The sequence below is a fragment of the Triticum urartu genome, chromosome 2A, assembly GCF_056163025.1.
Source record: "Triticum urartu cultivar PI428250 chromosome 2A, HENAU_Tu73, whole genome shotgun sequence".
NCBI lineage: Eukaryota > Viridiplantae > Streptophyta > Magnoliopsida > Poales > Poaceae > Triticum > Triticum urartu.
In genome coordinates, this window is record NC_141874.1 from 478,792,840 (window position 1) to 478,816,690 (window position 23,851).

The window sequence follows — 23,851 nt, forward strand, 5'->3', positions numbered from 1 at the left end:
TCCTAAGACTATTATAATAATTGTTCTTTTTGAATATATACTTTTTCCATCATCTAACGAAACAACATATTCTAAAAAATCTAACGAAACAACGACAACCTAGGTTCAAACATAATTGTTATGTTTTCTTTGTTTTTGTTTCCAAGATATGGAAGATTTAGTTCTCACGTACTGCAAATGTAAATTTTCATGTACAATATGTGTTTGCCATGTTTTTTTATTGTCATTGGGTTTTAAGACTATTTTTTGTTGGATGATCAATGTCACGTTTTTGTGAGGAGTCTTGTCAAATCACTGATGGGCCATGGTTCGATTTGGTCGGGTTCTTGAGAGAATGTTTCCGAAATCACTAGTTGAGGAGCGCTCCCCGCAATGATTAGTCGGGGAGCGCTCCCCGACCGCCAAATGTCATGCGCGGAGCGCTCGTGAGACTTTTTCGAGGCACTCCGCGCGCGACACTTGTCGCGCGCACGGCGTCTCCCGTGATTTCCGGTTTCTGGTTTCCCTTTGTGGTTTTTCCTTTTTTTCACTTTAGTCCTTGTACTTTTAATGTTTTGTAATACCTTTTGATCTGTTTTGAGATCTGTTTCTCTCTGGTGTGGGCGAATCGTCGTCGCGCACTGTTCTTTCATTGCCGTCGTCTTCGCTTGCCGCGGCCGCCGTTCTTGTCGCGTGGTTATGACGGCCCCCGTCCTGGCCGCCGCCTTTGTTGCCTGCTCTTATGACGGTCCTTCTTTAGCATCTACCGCGCTTCCCCGTTCGTGAGATCGTCGTTTCCTACCGGTTGCATTCGTGGGTTCCCTGTTTCCCTTTCTCGTTTCTCTTTTTGTTCCCATTATATTTCCGTGATATGGAGATTTATGGGGTAGTTACAGGTGGGGACTACCAACACTATCAGATGTCAAGTTTCAACTGGGTTTTGTGGGATTAGTTCTTGATAAGCATTGTGTTCCTTGCAGTTATGGCTTGTCCTTTTTGCCGTATGCCTGGTGGCCCGTGTTCTTCTGTTGATTCTTCTGTAGATGGGTTCAGTGTGGTCCTGGATCAGCGTTGTTGGAGGCATGTTGTAAGAATATCATTTTATAATTGTTCAATTTTTGGCACACACGCTCATTTCTTTTGGTGTTGCCCATGCTGTTTAGATTCTGATTATGATCCTTGTTTTGATTTGTTGTGCAGTATGTTCCGTGCAGTGTGAGAGCTCATCTTGCTCGTTACATCGAGGAGTGTAGGGCATTAGCCATAAGGAGAGGTGACGAAGATACTGATCTTGCTTTTCAGTACAATGAGGGTTATTTGTATGGTGTTCTTTTTAGTCATGGTCGGGTGAGGAGCAAATTCCATGGTCCTTCCTGGGAACGATTGGTCAATGATTATGGTGTTCGTCCTCGTGATATAATGACCATTAGGCTTGAACATTATGGAACGTGGATTGGTATTGATTTTTATCGTGTTGGTCATGGAGATGCGTTGTCTCCTTTAGCGTCTGTTGGTAAGGATTATTTTTAAGGAAGTTTTTAGCTTGTTTTATTGTACATGATGATTTTTCTGTTCTCTTGAGCCCGTGTAATTATATTTTGTAGCTCTTGATGGTTTGAGAGACTCCGAGATGGAACTTGTTGGGAGTTGTTATTACACCCGTGGTGTTTCTCTTAATTATCAGCAGATATATTTCATGAGGTGTCAAATCTTTGATGATGATTACATACCCTGTTGTCCTTTTGTTCACAGGATTGATTCCATGAATGTTAATGGTCATCATATGGTCAGATTTTTTCACTGTTTTTTCTTTGTTTCTGTTTATTTATTTATTTTTATTATTTCTTCTATTTATAGTTTTGAATTTTTGTTCTATTTCTGATAGCTTGATTTTTTTGTTAGGTTATTCCTGGTATTGTTGTGAGGAGTTTGAAGGAGTTTGTGACTTTTCCTAGGACTGGCGTTTTAACTCTTGAAGTTACTTTGGAATCTGGTTATGATGATATATATGTGAGCAGTCCTTGCTCCTACTTCATTGGCTTGGGTAATAGAATGGTGTTCAAAGAGGAAGGTTTCAGTGATTTTCTCCAGGCATCGTCTATTGAAGTAAACAACTTGGTGCTAATACCTTTCAAAGAGCGTGATGGGAGGCTTGTTGTTATCTTCAGTCTTCTGCCGCAGTGATGTTAGTTATAGCCTTTGAACATAATGGATTTTGTTTAAAAATCTATGCTACGGTTTAATGTTATTTAGATATATGAAACGATATGAACCTAACTGTTCATTGCCGTTGTTCGTTTGTAGAAGATGTTTTTTTGGACGGATGTTATATAATTGGGGTCATAGTTATAAATATAGTAGAGGCACGTGTGTTGTTTACTCTGAGGCACGGCTGTGCAACTCTTTTATGTGAGGCACGTGGATTGAAGTCAGTACAGGCACGATTGTGTGGAGGCACGTGTATACTCAGAGGAGCGTGTGTGCAGCACCAAAGTTGCGCGAGCGATCACGCGTGCGGAGCACGTAGAGTTACTGTGGGTTTCATGTGAGGCACGTCGACTGAGCAAATGGAGGCACGAAATTGAAGTCAGTACAGGCAGGTTGTAAGGAGGCACAATTATACTGAGAGACAACACGTGTGTGTAGTATGTTGAGTTACTATTGGTTTTATGTGAGGCACGGGGATTGATCAAACGGAGGCACGGAATTGTATTCAGTATAGGCACGGTTGTGTGGAGGCACGGGTATACTGAGAGGAGCGTGTGTGCAGCACCAAAGTTGCACGGGTGGTCACGTGTGCGGAGCACGTAGAGTTACTTGGGATTTCATGCGAGGCACATCGATCGAGTTAATGGAGGCATGGAAGTGAAGTCAGTACAAGCACGGTTGTGAGGATGCACGGTTTTGAACCCTCTTGCTGCTGTCAAGTTTATAGAGGCACGGATGTATGGCAGCAGAGGCATCGGTTCGGATATTTGGTTAGAGAGGTTCGGTTGTGGATGCACAGGTGTGAAGTCTCTAGGGTCACGTGTGCGTGGCACCACATGCATGGGTTGAGTAGACACTTAGAGTGCCATGGTTGTACATAGGTCAGTTGCACACAGTAGTGTAGTTTTGTGGCATCGTGCAGAACTGGTGTACGGAGAGGAACCTGTGTGCAATAGCAAGGATGTTCTGAATGGACAGAGCGATGTTTGATGTGAAATGGTTGTGTTGTGTGATTTTTTTTAATGTGGTTAAAGTAACAAAGTTCTTGTCGCTTGCGTCTGTGTACCGAATGTTCTTCTGCAATATTTATGATTTGTTCATGCCAATGTTGAATAAGCATTGTACCGAAAGTTTAGAACGATACCATCACATATTCTTGTAAATGCACGATGCATCTTGTAAAGGTTGAGTATGAAAATTGTAATACAATATTGTGCGACATATCTCTCATTCTATAATCATGGATACAATATATACTTGCTCAATACTGGGACATAACTTACTAATTGCATTTAGACATGCAAAACATACTATGCATTTGTACATGAGCACACCACTGTGTTCAAAGTTCAAACATAAAATAGTAATACAATACAGACAACATCTTTGAGCAATAACAAACATATTTACAACATGGGTTCATTCAATCTAAATTATCATAATAGTAGTGCCACACACCCGATCCCTCGATCACGGCAGATCAATCAATTATGGCACGATCCTACTAGTTTAATGTAGACATCTATTTTCTCGCAATTTACCAACCACTGTTTCCCTTCCGGCGCTTCCAGCCACTGGAAGATCCCTCGTCTTTGTTCTTATGTGGGCGGAGTATTTCTTTAATTGGTTGTTGGTGGAGGTGATGTAGCCCGTTCTTGATGATTAGGATTCTACGGTATAACTCGTAGCTAACATACCCGTCCTTTGCTGCGTACTCAAGGTGTATCGGGGAAAGCTGCTTCCACTCCCAGAACTGGCGCTTCTCCTTTGGGAATGATTTCTTCATGTTCTTGTATGAGGGGTCGATGATGGCCGCTACAAGGTCACCCATGGATTCCCTTTCTCCACCACCCTTGATGCATAATAGCCTCTGGATGTCGACGTGGTGCTCGTCTAGAATTTTGATCCATGCACGGGCAAGCATGGTCTTGTCGCTCCTGGTGTCGACGCTAGTGAAAGTTGCCGCTTTCCGTTGCAGGAAGTCAACTAACGCCTGGGAGCACTCGGACCTGCAGTAGTGGTATATAATGACATGCTCGCTCATGGCAAGTTGGACGACGGCGATCCCTTGTCGTATGTAACCGCTCTTACGTGTGTACTCGAGGTCGAGGCCGACGAACTTGTTATTCTCCTCCTTTAGCCATTCCTCGTACTTTTTGATGATCCGCTCCACGGTCCTTGGGTCATTGGTGTACACCACCTCCAGCACGGTTGTACCGTGGGTAGTGATGTGTTCGGTGAGTGTTGTTAGTTTCCCGTTGTCCGTGGCTGGAGGTTGGCAGTGGTGAACTGCGACCGGCGAGAAACTCTCGAGGAAGAGGATGCAAATGGAGTCGGAAAAGTGAAAGGGATATTTACTTTGTCGTGCAAAAAAGGAAACCGCCAAAGAGCAGTTGGTAGTCATCCGACAGTTCCAGGCATAGATTTTTGGAAATAGGCGTTTGTTTTATCTAGTTTTTAAAGATTTTCACTTATCTTGTTCATTGATTTTTTTATTCGTTGCATGATGCGCGTGATCCATATGTGCGTATTCCATCTTTGGATGTGAAAGTAGTCGTGTAAACGGTAGAACACTCAGCAGATGCATGGTCGTGCCTTTGTTGTGAAAACATTTTTTTCAATTAACAACCTTCCTTGGTCAGGGAGGCACTGTTGTTATGTTATTCGGTGGACAACCGTGTGTTTAGGAAAAGTTGAAGTAAATATAGTTTGCACTTGAAAACAGAGTCATGTTTGGTTTTTAATTGAGATATGTTTCACTAGATGGTTTGAATAAGCTTGATAACATGGCATTTCTATAGGTTTTGAATCAAAAACTGATTCTTGTTTCGTTTGATTTTTGAAAGTGATTCTTTTTGTTTTTTGGTTTTTTTAATTGTGAAATTTTCAAGGGATAATAACTACATTTGTTCCAATGAATCATTTCGATAGTTCAAATAGCATTTGTTGCAAAGGTTCATTCCGATGGTTGAAATAGCGAGTTGAGGGTCCATAAGAGCTACATAAGTTCCAAAAGATTGTTCCGATAGTTCAAGCAGCACATGGTCCATAATAGTTACATTACTCTACCATCCTAACTAGCAAACTTATAGTAACCAGTGTTTTGCTCCTGGAGGCATCATCATGAAATGAGCGCTGAACATCCTAGGAGATACACTGTTTGCTTCCATTTTAGGTGCTGGTTCCGACGGAACCTACAGAATGCGCTGAATGATGATGGACACAGAACGGTCATGGCGCTCTTTGAAAGTGATTAGAACAACGTTCTTCTCAACAAAGGATGCAGCTGAGATGAAGTCTCTGAAAGAAGACTTTTCTATTACCATCCTGCCGTCGTTTTTGCAGATGTAGTACGACGAAGGAGTGATGACATGGGTAGGTTCATCAGGAGCTTCAAGGGTCACCCTACAATTGGTTGGCATGTCCACCCATCTCTTCAGTGTCGACACAACGCTCCTCAGAATTTTCTAGAAGAAATCGAAATTAAATAGAAATTAAAACCGTTGATTTTCCACTTGGACAATAAATAAAAGAATGGCTGGATACGGTGAGTGCACAAACATTAAGAAATTCCATATTGAAAGTAATATAATTCCTGGCATGTTCAGGTTTGTGTGTAAACAGATAAAACAACATATTAAGAGAACAACAAAAGTTTTTTTGTTTTAGGTTTGAATAAATAGGTTCTTTATAATTTTACATATAAGCAAGATTACGTCAATATTGTTTATATTACATATGAGCAAAATACATTTGGTATTTCAACAAGGACAGTTGTAACGAACCATGGCGCAGTCTTTGGTGTTAGTGGGAGTCAAGATGTGGACAAATGGATGGCAACAGATGAAAGTATCTCCGAAAAGGCATTGTAGAAAGAATCGTGTCTAGTCGTAGGTAAGCTCAATATCCTTAGAGTAGACACAACAATGAACATGGTCGAAATCGTCAGAAGAAAGATCGTTGAGAGCTAGAAAAAGAACAATATTTTAAAGTTAGATAAAGTTATATCCAACACAGGGTTAATATTATTCAGCTCGATGCATGCATATAAAATTACAGTGAAAGAAGATAAGTTTGTATTATTAAATACCTACCAACATGGGGTAATGGAAGCAACCTTTTGTCATCCTAATATGTTTGTATTTCGAGATTGAGACCCTCGTCTGGTAGTTCAAATTCTATGCGGTCTCCAGCACGTAGTTCATAATCATCCGCAAAGATGTTCCACTCACCACCGCAGAACTTTGTGTAGTTTGCCCTATGCTTAAACAAAGCATTGTAAGACCTTCCTTCATGTGTAAGAAAGGATGGCTCTATCTGCTCTTTATGCAATTTTCTTGCTTCTTTCTTCCTCTCATCAATGTATTCAGCGAGAAAAGCTCCGACATTACAAGGTACGTACTGGGAGCAATAGTAAAAATGACAACCTGTAAGTATAAATTTGAACTCGTGTATTATTAATGTTAAAAGTTTTCTTAAATTGGATAAGAATTTTTGATAAGAATTACAGATAACAACATAATGGTATTATAAATTAATGGATACAGATTTTTGGCATATGTTGACTAATTTTAATTAGAACTGAAGATGCACTATAGTAATCAAGGCATGGGCAGGCAAACTAATGGAAAATGAAGACACAAGACATGTGCGAAGAAGTGATAGCAGGGGAACCTAGTGTAGGTGCAAGGGGGTATGAGTAACAGCGATGATTTCTACTGTGTTGTAAGCAACTAATATGTTAGTAACGCTTACTAACCATGCGGCTCCAGCAAATTTCATCAAGAATAACCTCAAACTACTAGAGAACTTCAGGGTGTGGTTCGCAAGGGCCGCCTGGTTGGCGGCAGGTAGGGCAAATCATACCTAAATAATTCAGAACACCTATGTTAAGAAAACTAGAATGTCATAACAATTTAAAACAAGCTTCAACGTTGAAGGTAGACAACAACTAGCTTCAACTACGTTAGCCATATTAAAAATATCCGTACGAAGGCAGACAACAACTACAAATTTACCAGAAATCTTCTCATCTACTCCTTTCAGAAAAGCAGTATGACAGAGTTTAGATCACTTGTTTAGATTTTCAAATGGTTTTTATATTCCTTAATAGAATGAAGTCGTTGTACCGGATCTGATGCTTCAATAACTATCAAATGAAAAACCTAAACATAAAACAATAATAATTTAAATATCGTTTTCAAAACGTAAGTACGGATTGGAGCATGCTGCTTACGCATATGCTTTTTACCTGGGAGAGAAGAAGAACGGGCATCGACGAAACGGAGATTGGGGTAGGGGAAGCTTAGGGCAAGCACCCACGGCCAGCAAATCTACGAGAGAAGCACGGCTTAGAAGTTAATCGAGATACCCAATAAAAACTCTACAATAACTTGTTTGAAATGAGACCGTGTGTGGGGAAGAAGCACGAACCCTAGAAGTAGGCAGACGGATAAGGCAGATGGGTTGTGATGGGAAGCTTAGGGCAAGCACCCACGGCCAGCAATCTACGAGAGAAGCACGGCTTAGAAATTAATTGAGAGACCCAGTAAAAACTCTACAATAACTTGTTTGAAATCAGATTGTGTGCGGGGAAGAAGCATGAACCCTAGAAGCAGGCGACGGAGAAGGCAAGTGAGTTGTGATGTGGCTGAGGGAGTCAGAGCTTATTTAAATATAAAGGAGTCTTGAGAGAGCAAGAGTAGTAATGAGTGCTTCTTGTTTTATTTTTTATTTTGCGAAATGGAATGAATGCTAGTTATGGATGGTATGCGTGCATTCTGAGGTGTTATGGGGATGGGAGACATTTGACTCGTCCAGCTGCCTCCCATTGTAGTTGTCCAGCTATGCTGCCTCCCAACGGAGTCTTCTACGTGCCTATCGTGCCTCACAGACTTTTTGTGAGGCACAGTTATACATGCTGAAAAGCATACTCGTGCTTCTGTGATTTAATTTTTCTAATCACAAGTTTAATCATATATGGTTGAGTGTGTCTTTAGGAGAGGAACGCTGATGATGTTATTAGATGCACAGTCGTTGTAGCAGGAGAGCATTGGTCGATAGTTCGGGGGAGACAAATTGACGGGAGGCATGATGGTTCCTAATGAGAGGCACTTTTGCATCTGAAATGGGGTCACGGTTCATGACTCTGCGATTGCATTTTTTTTCAGGCAGTCGTTGACCCAAAGAGCTAGTGTTTTTATGTATGTTGGGTTCAGGCGGGAATATGTATGATAGCTCACGGTCATATGTATGTCAGAAGCATGGACATGCTTTTGTTTTGGCAATGTTTTTGGTAGTACGCAGACATAGAGATGCAGGTCCATTGATATCACTGAGGTTTGTCTTTAACAAAGTGGAGGCATGCGTCTGGCTTTTGTGCTGGTCGAACCGTGCTTCTATTTTGGTTCACTCTCCGTGTAGTATTTGTACGAAAGGGTCATCGTTTGCCTCCTCGCATTGTTCTCTCGGTCAAAAGATGTGCCGATGACCGATGGGATGGCTATTTATTGTTAGTACTCATTGTGCCAGATACCGTGCTAGAGTTAATTTAGAGGTTCCTCGATTACAGCATGGCAGCCGTGACTTTTGAAGTGCTTGGTTCCACAAGCTGCAGAAGCACAACCGTCCATTCACCGTATTGGACGCAATTTAATGGCCGCATGGTAACTGAGTCATGTCTCCCCAAGGTTAAGTAGTGGTCTACTCTGGGAGGTTATCGCTTCTTATTCTCACTAGAGAAGTGCAAGTAGCTCCCATCATCTTCGCCACGTACGAGAAGCACAGTCAAACTCCATTGTCGGTCTCACCCTCGTTTCCATGGATGACTTCATGAACACTACTGAGCGTCTCTTTATAGATGCCGATGGTAACACCAAGCTCGAGGTGTTGTACACCAACGAGCCCTACAAGGTGGAGGAGATCCTTTCTCTTTATGAGGAATGGCTACGTGAGGACAGGTACAAGTTTGTTGGTCTTGATCTGGAGTACACACGAGAGGATTATTTTGATCGGAGTAGAAAAGTCGCCGTCATGCAACTGGCGATGCGCAAGCATGTTCTTATCTATCACTTGTGCAAGGCCAGGACGGAGTGCGCTGGTCTGAAAGATTTCCTTCGGAACAAAGGTATAATTTTCGCTAGTGTCGACGTCAGGAACGATAGGGATGTTCTCGCAAAACAGTTTCCTCAAAATTCCAAGAGAGTGTCACATCGACCTTCAAGAGGAGCTCATGATCAAAGGAGGCAATCTAAGGGATTCCATGGCAGATTTGGCAGGAGCCGTCATAAACAAATCTTACTTGAGTATGGAGTCGTCTTTTCCACAAGGTCTGCATGACTACTGGGAATGGAAGCCGCTTTCCCTTGACCACCTGAAATATGCGGCAATTGTAAGTGAAAATTTCATTTTTTATGATTTTATGTATTTATATTTTTGTTTTATTGCAACAATAGTACATTTTCCCCTTTACATATATCTTCATTCTCATCCGCTTTTTGTTTTAGGATGGGTATGTCAGCTACGAGCTCTACCGCCGAGTTCTGTCGATGAAGGACATGATGCATCCTTGTTGTCTTCCCGACCGCAGATGCCATGGATGTTTCTGAGCAGAACTCTAACTGAGTAGAATGGTCATGGTGGACGTTTGTGTGGACGTTTCTGAGGAGATTGGACTGCTGGAAGACTTTCATTTCTTTGTTTGTATAATTAATGAGTACTTTTAGTTCAATCCTATGGAGTACCGTTTTGGGATTTTGTTTTTTTAATTTTCAGAGCATCATGTTTGGCTTGTCTCATGTTATGTGAATATAATTTGTTATGTTTTTTCATGTTACAAGTTCATTGTTGACGTTCGCGCGAGTTGATGTACATTTAGAGAACTTGTTGAACTGGCGCATATGTATTGTTCGGGAGAAGCGCGCTTTGTGTTTGGCTTATATTCAGTGCCGTATGTTTGTGTTTGTATTGTTGTCTTTTACACATTCGCACAAGAGAGGCACGTCTACTAACATACGAGGCAACATTTCAGTTTCCTGTCTTTGTGTGCTTCAGGACCGTGCCTCGAGAATCCGGACATCCGTGTCTGTTGAGGCTTCACTTCCGTGGCTTCTTTCCGCCTATGCATGTACCTCACGTGACACACGCCATGTCTGTACATGCTGGTGTCACACGACAGTTCCTCTTGACACTACACAACCGTGCCTTTGCCACCACTCTTTTGTGCATCCAGGTGGTTTGTACTCATGCGTCAAGAACTCCGAGAAGCCGCAATTCCATGCATGTATACGCTTCAATTCCGTGTCTCCTGTACGTGCATTTGCGTGTCTCAGGCGTCATGCTGGCTGTGACTCTACGTGCCTCTGGTGCCATACGCCCGTCCGTGAGGGGACACATATGTATTGTTTGGGAGAAGCATGTTTTTTTTGGTTTATATTCAGCGCCGTTTGTTTGTGTTTGTATTGTTGTGTTTTACACATTCGCACAAGAGAGGCACGTCTGGTAACGTACGAGGCAACATTTCAGTTTCCTGTCTTTGTGTTTTTCGGGACCGTGCCTCGAGAATCCGGACATCCGTGTCTGTTGAGGCTTCACTTCCGTGGCTTCTTTCCGTCTATGCATGTACCTCACGTGACACACGCCATGTCTGTACGTGCTGGTGTCACACGGCAGTTCCTCTTGACACTACACAACTGTGCCTTTGCCACCACTCTTTTATGCATCCAGGTGGTTTGTACCCGTACCTCGAGAACTTCGAGAAGCCGCAATTCCGTGCCTGTATACGCTTCAATTCCATGTCTCCTGTACATGCATTTGCACGTCTCAGGCGTCATGCTGGCTCTGACTCTACGTGCCTCTGGTGCCAGATGCCTGTCCGTGAAGGGACGCATATGTATTGTTTGGGAGAAGTGTGTTTTTTGTTTGGATTATATTCAGCGCCGTTTGTTTGTGTTTGTATTGTTGTGTTTTACACATTCGCACAAGAGAGGCACGTCTAGTAACGTACGAGGCAACATTTCAGTTTCCTGTCTTTGTGTTCTTCGGGACCGTGCCTCTAGAAGCCCGACATCCGTGTCTGTGGAGGCTTCACTCCTGTGGCTTCTTTTCCTCTATTCATGTACCTCACGTGACATACGCCATGTCTCTATGTGGTGTCACATGACAATTTCTCTTCAGACAACACAACCTTGCCTCTGCCACCACTCTTTTGTACATCCAGGTGGTTTGTATCCGTGCCTCGAGAACGCCAATTCCAAAGCCGTACCTGTGCACCGAGAAACCGCAGTTCCGTGCTTGTATACGCTTCAGTTCTGTGCCTCATGTGCCTGCATTCACGTGTCTGAGGAGACATGCTGGCTGTGACTCTACGTGCCTGTGGTGCCAGACGGTCGTCCGTGAGGGGATGCGGTGGCTGTGACTCATCGTGCCTGTGCTTCTGCACGCCTGTGCCTCCGAAGCCTTTTAAATTGTGGCTCTTTGACTTCTCCCGTTGATTCGCTTCTTGTATTTGATGTATCTCACGTGATACATGCCATGACTCTATGTGCCTGTGGTGTCACATGGCTGTCCCTCTTGAGAGTTCGCAACCATGCCTCTTGAACAGAGTGTTCTCACCGATGTCTCTGCCACCTCTCTTTTTTGTATATGCGTATGTGCGTCTTGTGCCTGCATACCCGGGCCTCACGTGAAACCAGCCTTGACTATCGAGGGACAGATGTTTTTTAATCTAGCTAGATGAGGCACGAATGAGTTTTGGCCTTCGGATCTAAGGTGTACGGCAGGCTGTTCGTTTGTGTCATTGGATTCCTCCGTCGATGGTCTTTGTTCAAAGGAGGAATTGATGACCGATGTGGCGGCTGTTCGATGTGACTATTCAGTGTGTCATTTACCGTAAAATAAAGTTAGAGGCTCCTCGATTTTTCCACGGCATCAAATATTTGTGCACATCCGTGACTTTACGAAGTGCATGGTTTCATGAGCTTCGGAAGCACAACCGTCTATTCGCTGATCCTAGTTCACACGTTAATGCGCATGGTAACTCAAACGTCCCTCGCCAAGGTTAAATACTGGCCGTGTTTGTGAGGTCTCTACATCGTATTGCAGACACAGAACATCAGGCAGTTCCCACCCTCCTCACCACTCCCCAACCTTGTCGCAGGGTCTCAGGAATCTCCATTGGCACCTTGCTGCTCGCTGCCATGGATGACTTTTTGAACACCACCGAGTACCATCCGATAGTTATCGATGGTAACACGAAGCTCGACGTGTGGTACACCAACGAGCCTAGCAAGGTGGAGGAGATCATTGCCTTGTACGAGGACTGGTTGTGAGATGAGAAGTACAAGTTTGTTGGTCTCGGCATGGAGTTCACATGGAAGGATTGTTACGGGCGTAGAAAAGTCGCCGTCATGCAACTGGCTATGCGGAATCATGTTTTAGTCTATCACTCCTGCAAGGCCAAGATGGAGTGCCCTGCTCTGAAGGATTTCCTTGAGAATAGAGGTATAAATTTCTCTAGTGTGTGCGTCAAGAATATTAGAGATGCTCTTTTTCAATATTTTACCAGAATTCTAGAAGGGTACCTGTCGGTGTCAAAACCGGCGGATCTCGGGTAGGGGGTCCCGAACTGTGCTTCTAAGGCTAATGGTAACAGGAGGCGGGGGACACGATGTTTACCCAGGTTCGGGCCCTCTCGATGGAGGTAATACCCTACTTCCTGCTTGATTGATCTTGATGATATGAGTATTACAATAGTTGATCTACCACAAGATCGTAGAGGCTAAACCCTAGAAGCTAGCCTATGATTATGATTGTTGTTGTCCTACGGATTAAACCCTCCGGTTTATATAGACACCGGAGGGGTCTAGGGTTACACAGAGTCGGTTACAAGGGAGGAGATCTACATATCCGAATTGCCAAGCTTGCCTTCCACGCAAAGGAGAGTCCCACCCGGACACAGGACGAAGTCTTCAATCTTGTATCTTCATAGTCCAACAGTCCGGCCAAAGTATATAGTCCGGCTGTCCGAGGACCCCCTAATCCAGGACTCCCTCAGTAGCCCCTGAACCGGGCTTCAATGATGATGAGTCCGGCGCGCAGATTGTCTTCGGCATAGCAAGGCGAGTTCCTTCTATGAATACTCCATAGAAGATTTTGAACACAAGGATCGTGTCCGGCTCTGCAAAACAAATTCCACATACCACCGTAGAGAGCATATTATTCCACAAATCTAATCTGCTGACAACTTTTCATAACATGACGTCCTGCCGTGGCCCGGTCATTACGAACCGTTTTTTCCTGCTTGCCACTGCACGTGTTGCGAGGCAGTTTTATTGGCACGTCTTGTCAAAGTAGAGATTGTGTTCCCCTTATCACGGGATTCTCATCAATACGGATATGGGTAACCCAACCATGCCATCAATCGCGGCGCTTGCGGAATAAGTGATTTTCTGGGGCAAGTAGGGAGGCGCACAGTTTCTACCGCCTTTTTAAAGGGACAAGGATTCCTCTTTTTCACCCACGCCTTCTTCTTCCCCTGCCCATCCATTCTCGCGCACTTGAGCTCCAACGCCCAAGTTCTCATCTTCTCCGCAAAGCCATTCCGAACATGTCCGGAGCGGGAGGCAAGTGGATGGTGTCCTCCGTTACGGAGGAGAACGTTACAAAGCTTCGGGAAGCCGGATACCTAGCCGCAGACATCGCGCACCGGCTCCCAGACGCGGGGCAGATCGTCCGTACTCCAGAACCCCATAAGAGGGTTGTATTCCTCACCCACTTCGTCCGCGGACTGGGATTTCCCCTCCACCCATTTGTCCGTGGGCTCATGTTCTACTACGGGCTGGACTTCCACGATCTGGCCCCCAATTTCATCCTCAACATCTCGGCGTTTATCGTCGTGTGCGAGGCCTTCCTCCGCATCAAGCCCCACTTCGGCCTGTGGCTGAAGACCTTCAACGTGAAACCGAAGGTGGTGGTAGGCCAGCAAGCGGAGTGCGGAGGTGCCATGGTGGGCAAAATGCCCAACGTCACCTGGCTCGAAGGCTCCTATGTGGAGACCGTGAAGGGGTGGCAATCGGGGTGGTTCTACATCACCGAGCCGCGCGACACCAACTGGGTGGCGGCCCCCAAATTTTGATCCGGCATCCCCACACGGCTCACCTCATAGAAAGAGAAGGGCCTATCCTAGGGCTCATCGGTGGAGCTGACCGGACTCCAGAGCTGTGTTAAAAACATGATAAGCAAGAGAATCAAGCTTGTCAACGTGGTCCAGGTCATGCTCTTCCGCCGGATCCTTCCGTGTCAAAGACGGGTATTCAATATGTGGGAGTTTGACCCGGCCAAGCACCAGACGCTGCGAGAGCTTTTCGACACAACGTACAAAGACGCCTGGAAGGTGCTGTTCAAGGCCGCCGAGGTACCTCCTCCCCTTACCGAGGATCGCGGACTCAGCGCAAAGAAATTTCAATGACACATGCGAGATGCATGAAAAAAACACCTACTTCAAGGCAGCAAGCTGCTTCTTTCTCCTGTACTCCTCAACAAGCTTTTTGTGTGCTGCACGTTTTAACTCGATCCTTAGTGTCTCTGCCTCTAGTTGGTCATGAATCATGAAATCTTGCGTGACAATCTCTATGCCATCAACAGACTGAGACTGAGTCTCGGACAGCTGTGGGGTGGAGTCCATCTCATCGATCTCTACATAAGAGGTCATGAGACATCATCGTTACCAGGTCAGCTGCATAAGACTGTTGTTAGCAGGCCATGTGAGACCATCATCAACAGCTTGGTTAGCTAAGGCAGATTCTAACTCTTGGTTAGTAACTGTTTTGCAAAAACGAACGTAAGTTCTTTGGATCCCTGCTATAAATTGCGGATCTATACAGTCATTTGAGCTGTGACCTTGTGTTAGGGATCGGGATAGTGAATTTTGACTGCAGTCTCATTGAGCTCTGCAACTAATATAAACTGTGGTCACGAGAGTGCTTAAGTTTTGCATGGATGGAGATATAACTCAACTTAGCAAAACCACGGCACAAACATGCAATTGGCAGGATTAAAGTGTTGTCAGCTGAGTCTTAATTTTAAATCCATAACCCTTCTCCCGTTAACACGACGCAATAGTATGAGCACAGACCAGCTGAAAGTAATTGGATCCGGAACGGACATTTAAATCGTGCCCACCTGTTTTGTTGCGCACATGCAATGTGTACCCAGCCCGTGGAATTGCTATCACCGGAATTTTATTTTTTCAATCGTTGAATCGGTGGCATAATCATGGCGAGGAAGCAATGGATTACCTGAACAGTAAATCCACGGTGAGTGAGGTGAAGGAGACTGATAATTTTTCAGTGACGAGCGAGCGTTGTGGAGGGATCAGGACAAGACAGTAGGTTTTCCTTTGGAGAGCTAGAATATGCCTCGCCTGTCGCCAGCGATGCTAGATGGAGAGAGATCTGGAACTCATCTGCGGACGACCCCACAAGTTAGTCAAATACTTAGAGGAACTATTTGAGAGCCCACATGTCAGTATGAGTTTGAAGTCCATTGTCACAGCCCTAGAGTTTGCTTGTAACTAGTGGCATTGCATCCATGCATCATGTTTAAATTTCATGAAATTTGAAATAGGGATTGTTGAAACCCTAGCACCAAATGAATTCAACTAGGTTCAATGAAAATATTTTCAATGATCCCAAATGCCCTTTAGAAAAGTTCATGATTTTTGTTAAAGGTGAAAACCTCTGCCAAAAGTCATGCACATATTTCTAGGCCATTCTGGATTTTTGAATTAATTCATATTGTATTTGCATTTGGGCATTTAAATGCTATAAAATATTTTAAATGCTCAAATAATCATAAACTAAAATGTTACTGTTGGATATATTCTAAACAGTAGCCATGATTAGTTTCATGATTTTTTTAAATACCCTGGCATTATTAATAAAGCCCCAAAGTTACAGAAATAATAGAAAACAGAAACAAATAAACGAAGAGAGAGAGGAAGCCCACATGGGCCACTTACTTGTCCCAGCTCCTCCAGCAGGTCTAGCCCACTTGGCAGCCCAGCCACCTAGCCGGCCCACCGAGGGCAGGGGCGTCTTCTTCCTCCTGCCAGAAGGCAGAGGAGAAGCTAGCCACAGCGCCGCGACGTGCCACGCCAGCAGCTGCCTGCCTGGCTGTCCCCTCGTCGCCCTCGACGTCTTCCGCGATGCCACGTAACCCCTCGACCTCTCTCACTCTCCCTGTGCTCCTCCCCTCCTCTGGTTCTCTCTCCTGAGCACACCGAGTGCAGCTGTCGCCGCCGTTCGCTGCCGCTGTGTCCACCGCATCCCCCTCGCTCCCCCGACCGGCCCACGAGCTCCGCGGTCATCTGCTACGCCGTCCCCGCCGATCCACGCGACTGGAAGGCCTCGGAGTGCCACCATCGATGTCATCTTCATCCTCGGGTCCTGACGATCGCCGCCGTGAGTCCGCCGCCGTCCGGACCTCCCCGAGCTTGCTGAGCCGCCCTATCGACTCCATGTGAGCCCCTGCTTCATTTCCCCCTAACTCCATGCCTGATTTCGAGCTCTAGCCGCCTCCTCCACCGAACCCGAGATGCTCCGCCGCATAAGCTCGACGCCGGCGACACTCCGGTGACCATTTGGTCATGCGCCGGTGTGCAACGCGTTAGCAGCCTCACGTAGAGCAGCCCCCGAGCTTTAGTTCGCGCGTTTGCATGCCGTAGCACCTAACCCGAGCGGGCCCGAGCTCCGGCCGCCGCTGCATTGCTTGCCGTCGGTGTTTCCGGCCACCCCAGGCCCGGAGCCCATTGCCGTTTGATGCGCCGCTTCACCAGCGTCCCGGAGAGCCCAACTGCGTATCAAACGGTGCACCAGAGGGGTTCTCCGAAGCCCCTCGCCGCCGCTGACCTCGCCAGTGACTCAACACCGGCGAGTTTGACCCATTCGACACGGGGTTTGACCTCCCTGGGGTCAATACATGTGGGCCCCGCCCTAACTCGTTTAGTTTAGGACTAATTACCCCACTTTTGGCATAGACAGTGGGCCCAGTGCCTGTTAATTTGATTAGTTAATTCTATTTAACCCTATTTGTTAATTGCGTCACTGACCGTTGGCCCCACCGGTCAGGTTTGACCTGGACGGCGCCTGTTGACCTGGTGAGGTCAGCATGACCTAATGCCGACGCAATAAGCATTTACTGGATTTATTCTTATTCAGGAAATTCCAGAAAATAGTATAAACTTCAAAAATTCATAGAAAATAATCTATAACTCAGATTGAAATAAATTATATATGAAAAATGATCAGAAAAATCCAATCTTTCCATCTGTACTAGTTTCATGCATGTTAGAACACTTTAACCTTGATGTTTAGGTGAAACAAGTTAATGCACTAATATGACTTCATAAAATGGGTTTGCATCTGAATCTTTGGTTCAAATGGACTCATTTCAATATATTCTAGCTCGCATTAGCCCAAAACACATTCATATTGCCATGTCATAGCATGCATCATATTGTTGCATATCATCATGCGTTGATTGTGTTCTTTCTCAGTTGCCGGTGTTTGTCCCCCCTCAGTAGACGTTGATCCAACGATGAGTTCGATGACACCGATGAAGAACTATACTATCTTCAGAAGTGCCAGGCAAGCAAAACCCCCTTGTTCATTCCAATACAATCCCACTCTCTCGCTCTTGCTGTCTTTTACTGCATTAGGACAACAGTGATTCAACTGTTACATGCTACGGTAGTTGAACCCTTTTCCTCTGCATGACCTGTCATTGCCACAGTAAATAGATGAAACCCACTAGCATGAGTAGGAGTTGTTTGAGCCCTGATGTGCCTACTCATTCATGCATGTTTGTCATGCCTGCTACTGCTTAGAGTTGAGTCAGGTCTGATTCAGCGGGGATGAATTGGAATGTGGTGAACACGTCCTACTGTTGAGAGCTAAGTGTGTGAACACGATTTGGTAAAGGTAGTGGTGAGAGGCCATGTAGGAGTACATGGTGGGTTGTATCATTGCAGCCGTCCTCAGGAACTGAGTTCTGTGTTTGTGATCCATGAACAGTTACTACCACACATTGGGTTCCGGTAACTCGACTCCTCTCGACTTATTAATCAACTCGATCTCTGTCCAAGAGTTGCAACTAGTTTCTGGTGTTTGTAGGTAGTGTTAGTAGTCTACCAAGTGGCACCCGATACAGGTGGGCTTGGGACAGTCTAGGCACAGTGGCCCGGTGTACCAAGTGGCACCCGGATGGTGGGCTTGGGAACCCTGTAGACATCGTTTGGGGCCGTAAGCGACACCCCGGCCGGATCTCCTTGCAGATGGAACCCGAATAGGCGATAAACCTGGATGAGAGACTTGTGTGATTAGTCAGGTCGTGGCCGACTCCCTCACCAGGCTTCCGCTTGAAGGTTGCCGAGATACACGACATGTACATGGTGGTAAGTGGCGAGAGCATGTGTGAAGAAGTACACCCCTGCAGGGTTATCATTATCTATTCGAATAGCCAGATTCCTCGGATATTAAAACTTGGACCGCTTGCATAGTTCATAGACAAGTGAAAGTGGATACTCTAAAATGCGCAAGATAAGTGTGAGTGCTATGGATGGCGTTCTCGCAGGGAGACGGGGATCGGATCCATAGTGGTGTATTGGTATGGTGAATTTGTGGACTTGTGTGCGCCACCTCAAAAGAGTTGCTTGCAGTCGTAGTTCAGGTTAGCCACTGAGTCAAAGCTGGCTTGCCGCAGTTAAACTCCACCAACCCCTTTGTTGATACCGATGCATATGTAGCTAGTTCTGATGTAAGTCTTGTTGGGTACATTTGTACTCACGTTTGCCTATTTTATGTTTTGCAGAGAGACGTCAGTCTCGCTAGTAGTTCCATGTGGACTTCGACGTTTAGCTTGATACCTCAGCTACGATCTTGTGCCCTCGGCAGGATCTGATAGATAGTCAGGCTTCTCAGCCTTTTTCATTGTAGTTGTCTGTACTCAGACAAGTTATCCTTCCGCATGTGCTTGTTGCTTGTATGCTCTGTATGTTGGGTCATGAGACCCATGTTTGTAATTCTTGGCTCTTTGGAGCCTAATGAATAAATACTTGAGTCGTAGAGTTATGTTGTGATGCCATGTTGTATTTACACATATCGAGCATATTGTGTGTATGATTGAAATGCTTGGTATGTGTGGGATCCGACAACCTAGTTGTTTATCCTTGGTAGCCTCTCTTATGGGGAAATGTAGTCTTGTGCTGCCATGAGCCATAGTAGTCCGCTACAGCCTGGTTCACCGGAGTCCTGCTAGCCCAGCACTACTGCTCCGGAACACTTGACTGGCCGGCATGTGCTTCACTTCGTTCCTGTGTCTGTCCCTTCGGGGAAATGTCACGCGGTGACATCCAGAGTCCTGCCTAGCCTGCTACAGCCCGGGTTCCCGGAGTCCTTTTAGCCTAGTGCTATAGCCCGGATTCGCATGCTGCTGACCGACATGCTCGATGTTGATTCATGTATGCCTGTCCCTGTAAGTTAGTGCCACTTTGGGTTCACGACTAGTCATGTCGGCCCGGGTTCTCTATCATATGGATGCTAGCGACACTATCATATACGTGAGACAAAAGGCGCAAACGGTCCCGGGCCATGGTAAGGCGACACCCGTGGGAATACCGTGCGTGAGGCCGCAAAGTGATATGAGGTGTTACCGGCTAGATCGATGTGACTTAGAATCGGGGTCCTGACAGCTTTGGTATCAGAGCCTGACTGCCTGTAGGATTACCAAGCCAAGCTGGTCGAAGTCGTGTCTAGAAATGCTTTAGTTATATAAGGGAATTGATTGTGGATGGGAACGTAAGGCTCTTTTTACTTCTTATCCTCATGACCTTCTGATCTGAGTCATCTTATCTTTTCTACGGGGTTAAGAATTAGGCTTCTCTTCTATCTCTCAGGATGACGTGTTACTAAACCGTAGTTGCCTAGGATTGTTGAGTTCAAGCCTCAGTTCAGTTCCTACTACTTCCATATGTTCATAGCTGGCCTCAGAACCTTGATATTGTGATGTTGAGTGGTTATGCCACCATTTTGCAGGATGTCTCAAATCATTTTGAGCATTTACAACTGTTATGCTGTCCGAGTCATTCCAGGTTTCTAAATAGTCTGATGCACTTGCAAATCTTTCCTCCATGTTCCATTGTATTTTGGGCCAGATTAAGCACACTAATCGGTGTGTTGAGGTACTCCGTTGCCTTGACGTGTATGTTGGAGTTAGTATTATGACCCTAGGTGTCCTCGAGAATTTAGCAATGCTTTCGTATTCCCAGTGTGATGATTCTGGCCATCATTCTTGAAAGCATCCCGTGATGTTATTTCGTATGTAGGTATTCTATTTCTGGGTTCTTGAACCCAAGAATCACTCTACTCACTTCCCGTTGTTAGTGTTTGCTCATTCCTTTAGGTTATTAGTAACCTTTGCGATAGTCCTCAAGGTCCGTGGTAAATCCTTCTTTCAATACCATGCACTACTTATGGCAGAAGTTCCTTGTTGAACCAAACATCACAATAAGAGTGCTCTTGATGAGTTCTCCATTTTGCATTGTGAGTCTGCCAATTCTACCTTTCTGATGGGTTATCCAGAAGAAATGTTGATCTTTGCTCGACATACTAATCTATGCATCCACAACTCAGAAAAACATATGTTCCTTTGAGTTGTCCCTCTTTAGTTGTACCCTGACCTCCGTCTATCAAGTGATAGTCAGGAATAGTTGTGCCATCGTGTTCGTCAGTGTCTAATATTCTTGTGGTCCGTCAAGCCATTCTATTCCAGAATGACTAGGAGAAACAAACTCCAGTACCTCATCCATTTCTAGGATTGGGTCAAAGCAGTTGTATTTCGGAGATCAAATGCAATCAAGCTATTGCTCTGTTCTACCCTGAAGTATTATCCACTTTATGTCAGGAATGTCATGGGAATTGCACCACCTCCTATGAACTCTTGATATAGTGATACTTCTCGCCATCATCGTTCATTGCTAGGTCTCCGTGTTATTGTAACTGAAATACCGACAAGTGAATCATGGTGTGTGAAATCGATACTCCTAGCAACCCCGTTGCTTGGTGGTTAATGGACAATATTCTCATCCCTAGCATGTTAGTTATCGAATCAGCATCCTAGGACTGATCGTGCTACCTAGTCCATTTCTGTTGGTGCACTCTTCAATCGATGAGTTAGGATTTTGTCAAACCCTTGCTCTATTGATCACTTTGTCTTGCCTTGAAAAGCAAGATTGTTCTCGAGCTTAGTAACATATCGGTGGTTCGTGAATTTCTGAATATCTTCTCGGAAGTGTTACCAGGTTGTCACCTGACCGCTATGTTGAGTTCGTGATCAAGTTGGTTTCTTGTAAACCACTCCTTCTCCAAGGATCCATGTTGGATACCCCTGAGCTAGTTGGTTAAGCTAAACAACAACTTGGAGAGTTGGAAGATAAAAGCTTACCTAATTTAGTTCGTTTCACAAGGATATCCTTGTGTTGTGTGTTAGTTGAAGAAAGATGATATCTTCATCGATTGGTCCCTGTGATCAGTTGTTGGACCTATTGTCTTATCAAAACTTGATTTGAGTATGGGCTATCACCAAATCAAATTAGTACCAACGATGTTCATAATGTTGTCTCACTCGTGGTTGATTCCTTGAGCATACACCATTATATCTTTTGGTCTGACCAATACTATCACATTGATCACATAATGGTGGAATTCCAATGATATGGAAATTACGATGAGTTGCTGTTCAGCCCATCAGCAGCATCTTGTCTCCTCCATGATTCGTGTTGAACATTGAGCTAGTGTTGGAAACTTTTGTAAGCATTGCCTTCGTGTCCTGCTCATGAGGTATATGTTTGGGTGAAAGAAGTGACTTTCTCCAAGTTCACGTGCATTAGGTGTAAGTTGCCGCCATGAATTTGAGAAAGGTTTGTTTCTAATTCCTCTGGTACCATCCCAAGTCAGTTATGCATGTGCAAATGTATTCTATGGTTTGGTAGATTAATTACCTCCACTCCATATGTATTCCCTAGCACACCAAGCCACTGATTGATTTGCTCAAGGAAAAGGAGTCTGTTGTGTTAATTCTAGATCATGCACAAGACTCCGATATCCTCATTGATGGTTCCCCACCTGAACTCGGTAGTGTTTTATTATAATACTACTATGTGGTCATTCTTGTCTTGGACAACATGCTCACATGTGTGTAGCAGAACCAGCTCATGTTTTGGAGCTTGCTATCGTAGTTCATCTCCCGAGAGTCTTGCAACGTTATCTCGTCGATTTGTGTTGCAACCTTTCTTTTCTAGACATGTTGTTTGAAAAAATCATGTTACCAGTCAGATCTGAATCTCAGGAAGATATGATGGCTGGAACATCTCCAAGATCTATGATGTAGGTCCCGACGAGGTTGATGCTCTGGCCGACACACCTAGTCGGAAGATCTATGACGGTAGTATCTTGAATGAGCAATTCGACCATCTTCTCCATGAGGATTTGGTATGACTTATTCCACAAGTTGTTCCTTATGGATTTTTGTGCTCCCGAAGTCTGACCTTTACTTGATGGCCATGTTGGCGATGCTTTTAAGCATTGACCGTGGTACCTAGTACATCAAGGAGAACATTAGAAGCGGAGTGCTAAATGTCTCTCAGTTAATCACCCAGATTTTGTTTCCTTGGCCTCGCTAAGGTGAAATCTGAGAAGGTGTTATCTTCCTTTGCATCTGCATCGTCCATCACTATTCATCATGGTAGTATGTTGTGTTGCCAGGATCCTTGACACAGATGTTGGTAGAATCTTGATGAATATGGAAATGCTCAAGCTCTTGAGAGCACGCACAAGCAAAATCATCCATTGCGTTGTCTTCAACAAGGTAGTCCACATCATCCATTCTAGTCCGGGCATGCCATTTCTCTGAACTCCACCAAACGATTGTTGGTGAATTGCCTTAGGCTAGTATAGAGAGTTTCAATGATCTCCGTATCAAAAGTAATTCTTTTTGCCACTTAAGGGAATAACTCTATGAGTCAACTCCCCTAAGATGTCTCGTTATGGTATCATGGGCAACTTAACTCCTCGCTACCTTGAAACCCCCTCACCATCTATTTAAGCGTGGGATTGTTGCCCACCAAATCAAACATCGTCGTCTGTTTCTTCCATCCCTCTTGAGGTATGTTTGTGTCTCAACTCGAGAGAATTGTTGTGTCTCATTCTGTGAGTTGATCGTGAATTGCTCGATCTTCAAGAAGATCGTTTTCTGTAGAATCTCTTTTTGTCGTCATCGAGTTGCACGAAGATTTTGAAAGCAAAGATGTCAAGGTCAAATTTGAAGCAATGAATCAACATCCTCGAGAAGAGCAGTTGGATCATGAAGATTGTGATAGTTCGAGTCCCCTCTTCTTTTACCCACGCCTGAATCTCGGGACGAGATTCTTGTTTAGTGGGGGTGAGTTGTCACAGCCCTAGAGTTTGCTTGTAACTAGTGGCATTGCATCCATGCATCATGTTTAAATTTCTTGAAATTTGAAATAGGGATTGTTGAAACCCTAGCACCAAATGAATTCAACTAGGTTCAATGAAAATATTTTCAATGATCCCAAATGCCCTTTAGAAAAGTT

General features: G+C 44.7%; 1 protein-coding gene across 1 annotated transcript; it reads left to right on the plus strand.

Annotated features, from left to right (window-relative positions):
• Positions 1-961: 961 nt before the first annotated feature.
• LOC147985525 (uncharacterized) lies at positions 962-2,163 on the plus strand. Its single transcript, XM_087541620.1, has 4 exons — positions 962-1,066; positions 1,180-1,492; positions 1,584-1,765; positions 1,882-2,163. The coding sequence occupies exons 1-4, from the start codon at positions 962-964 to the stop codon at positions 2,161-2,163; spliced, it is 882 nt and encodes a 293-aa protein (XP_087397746.1).
• Positions 2,164-23,851: the final 21,688 nt, after the last annotated feature.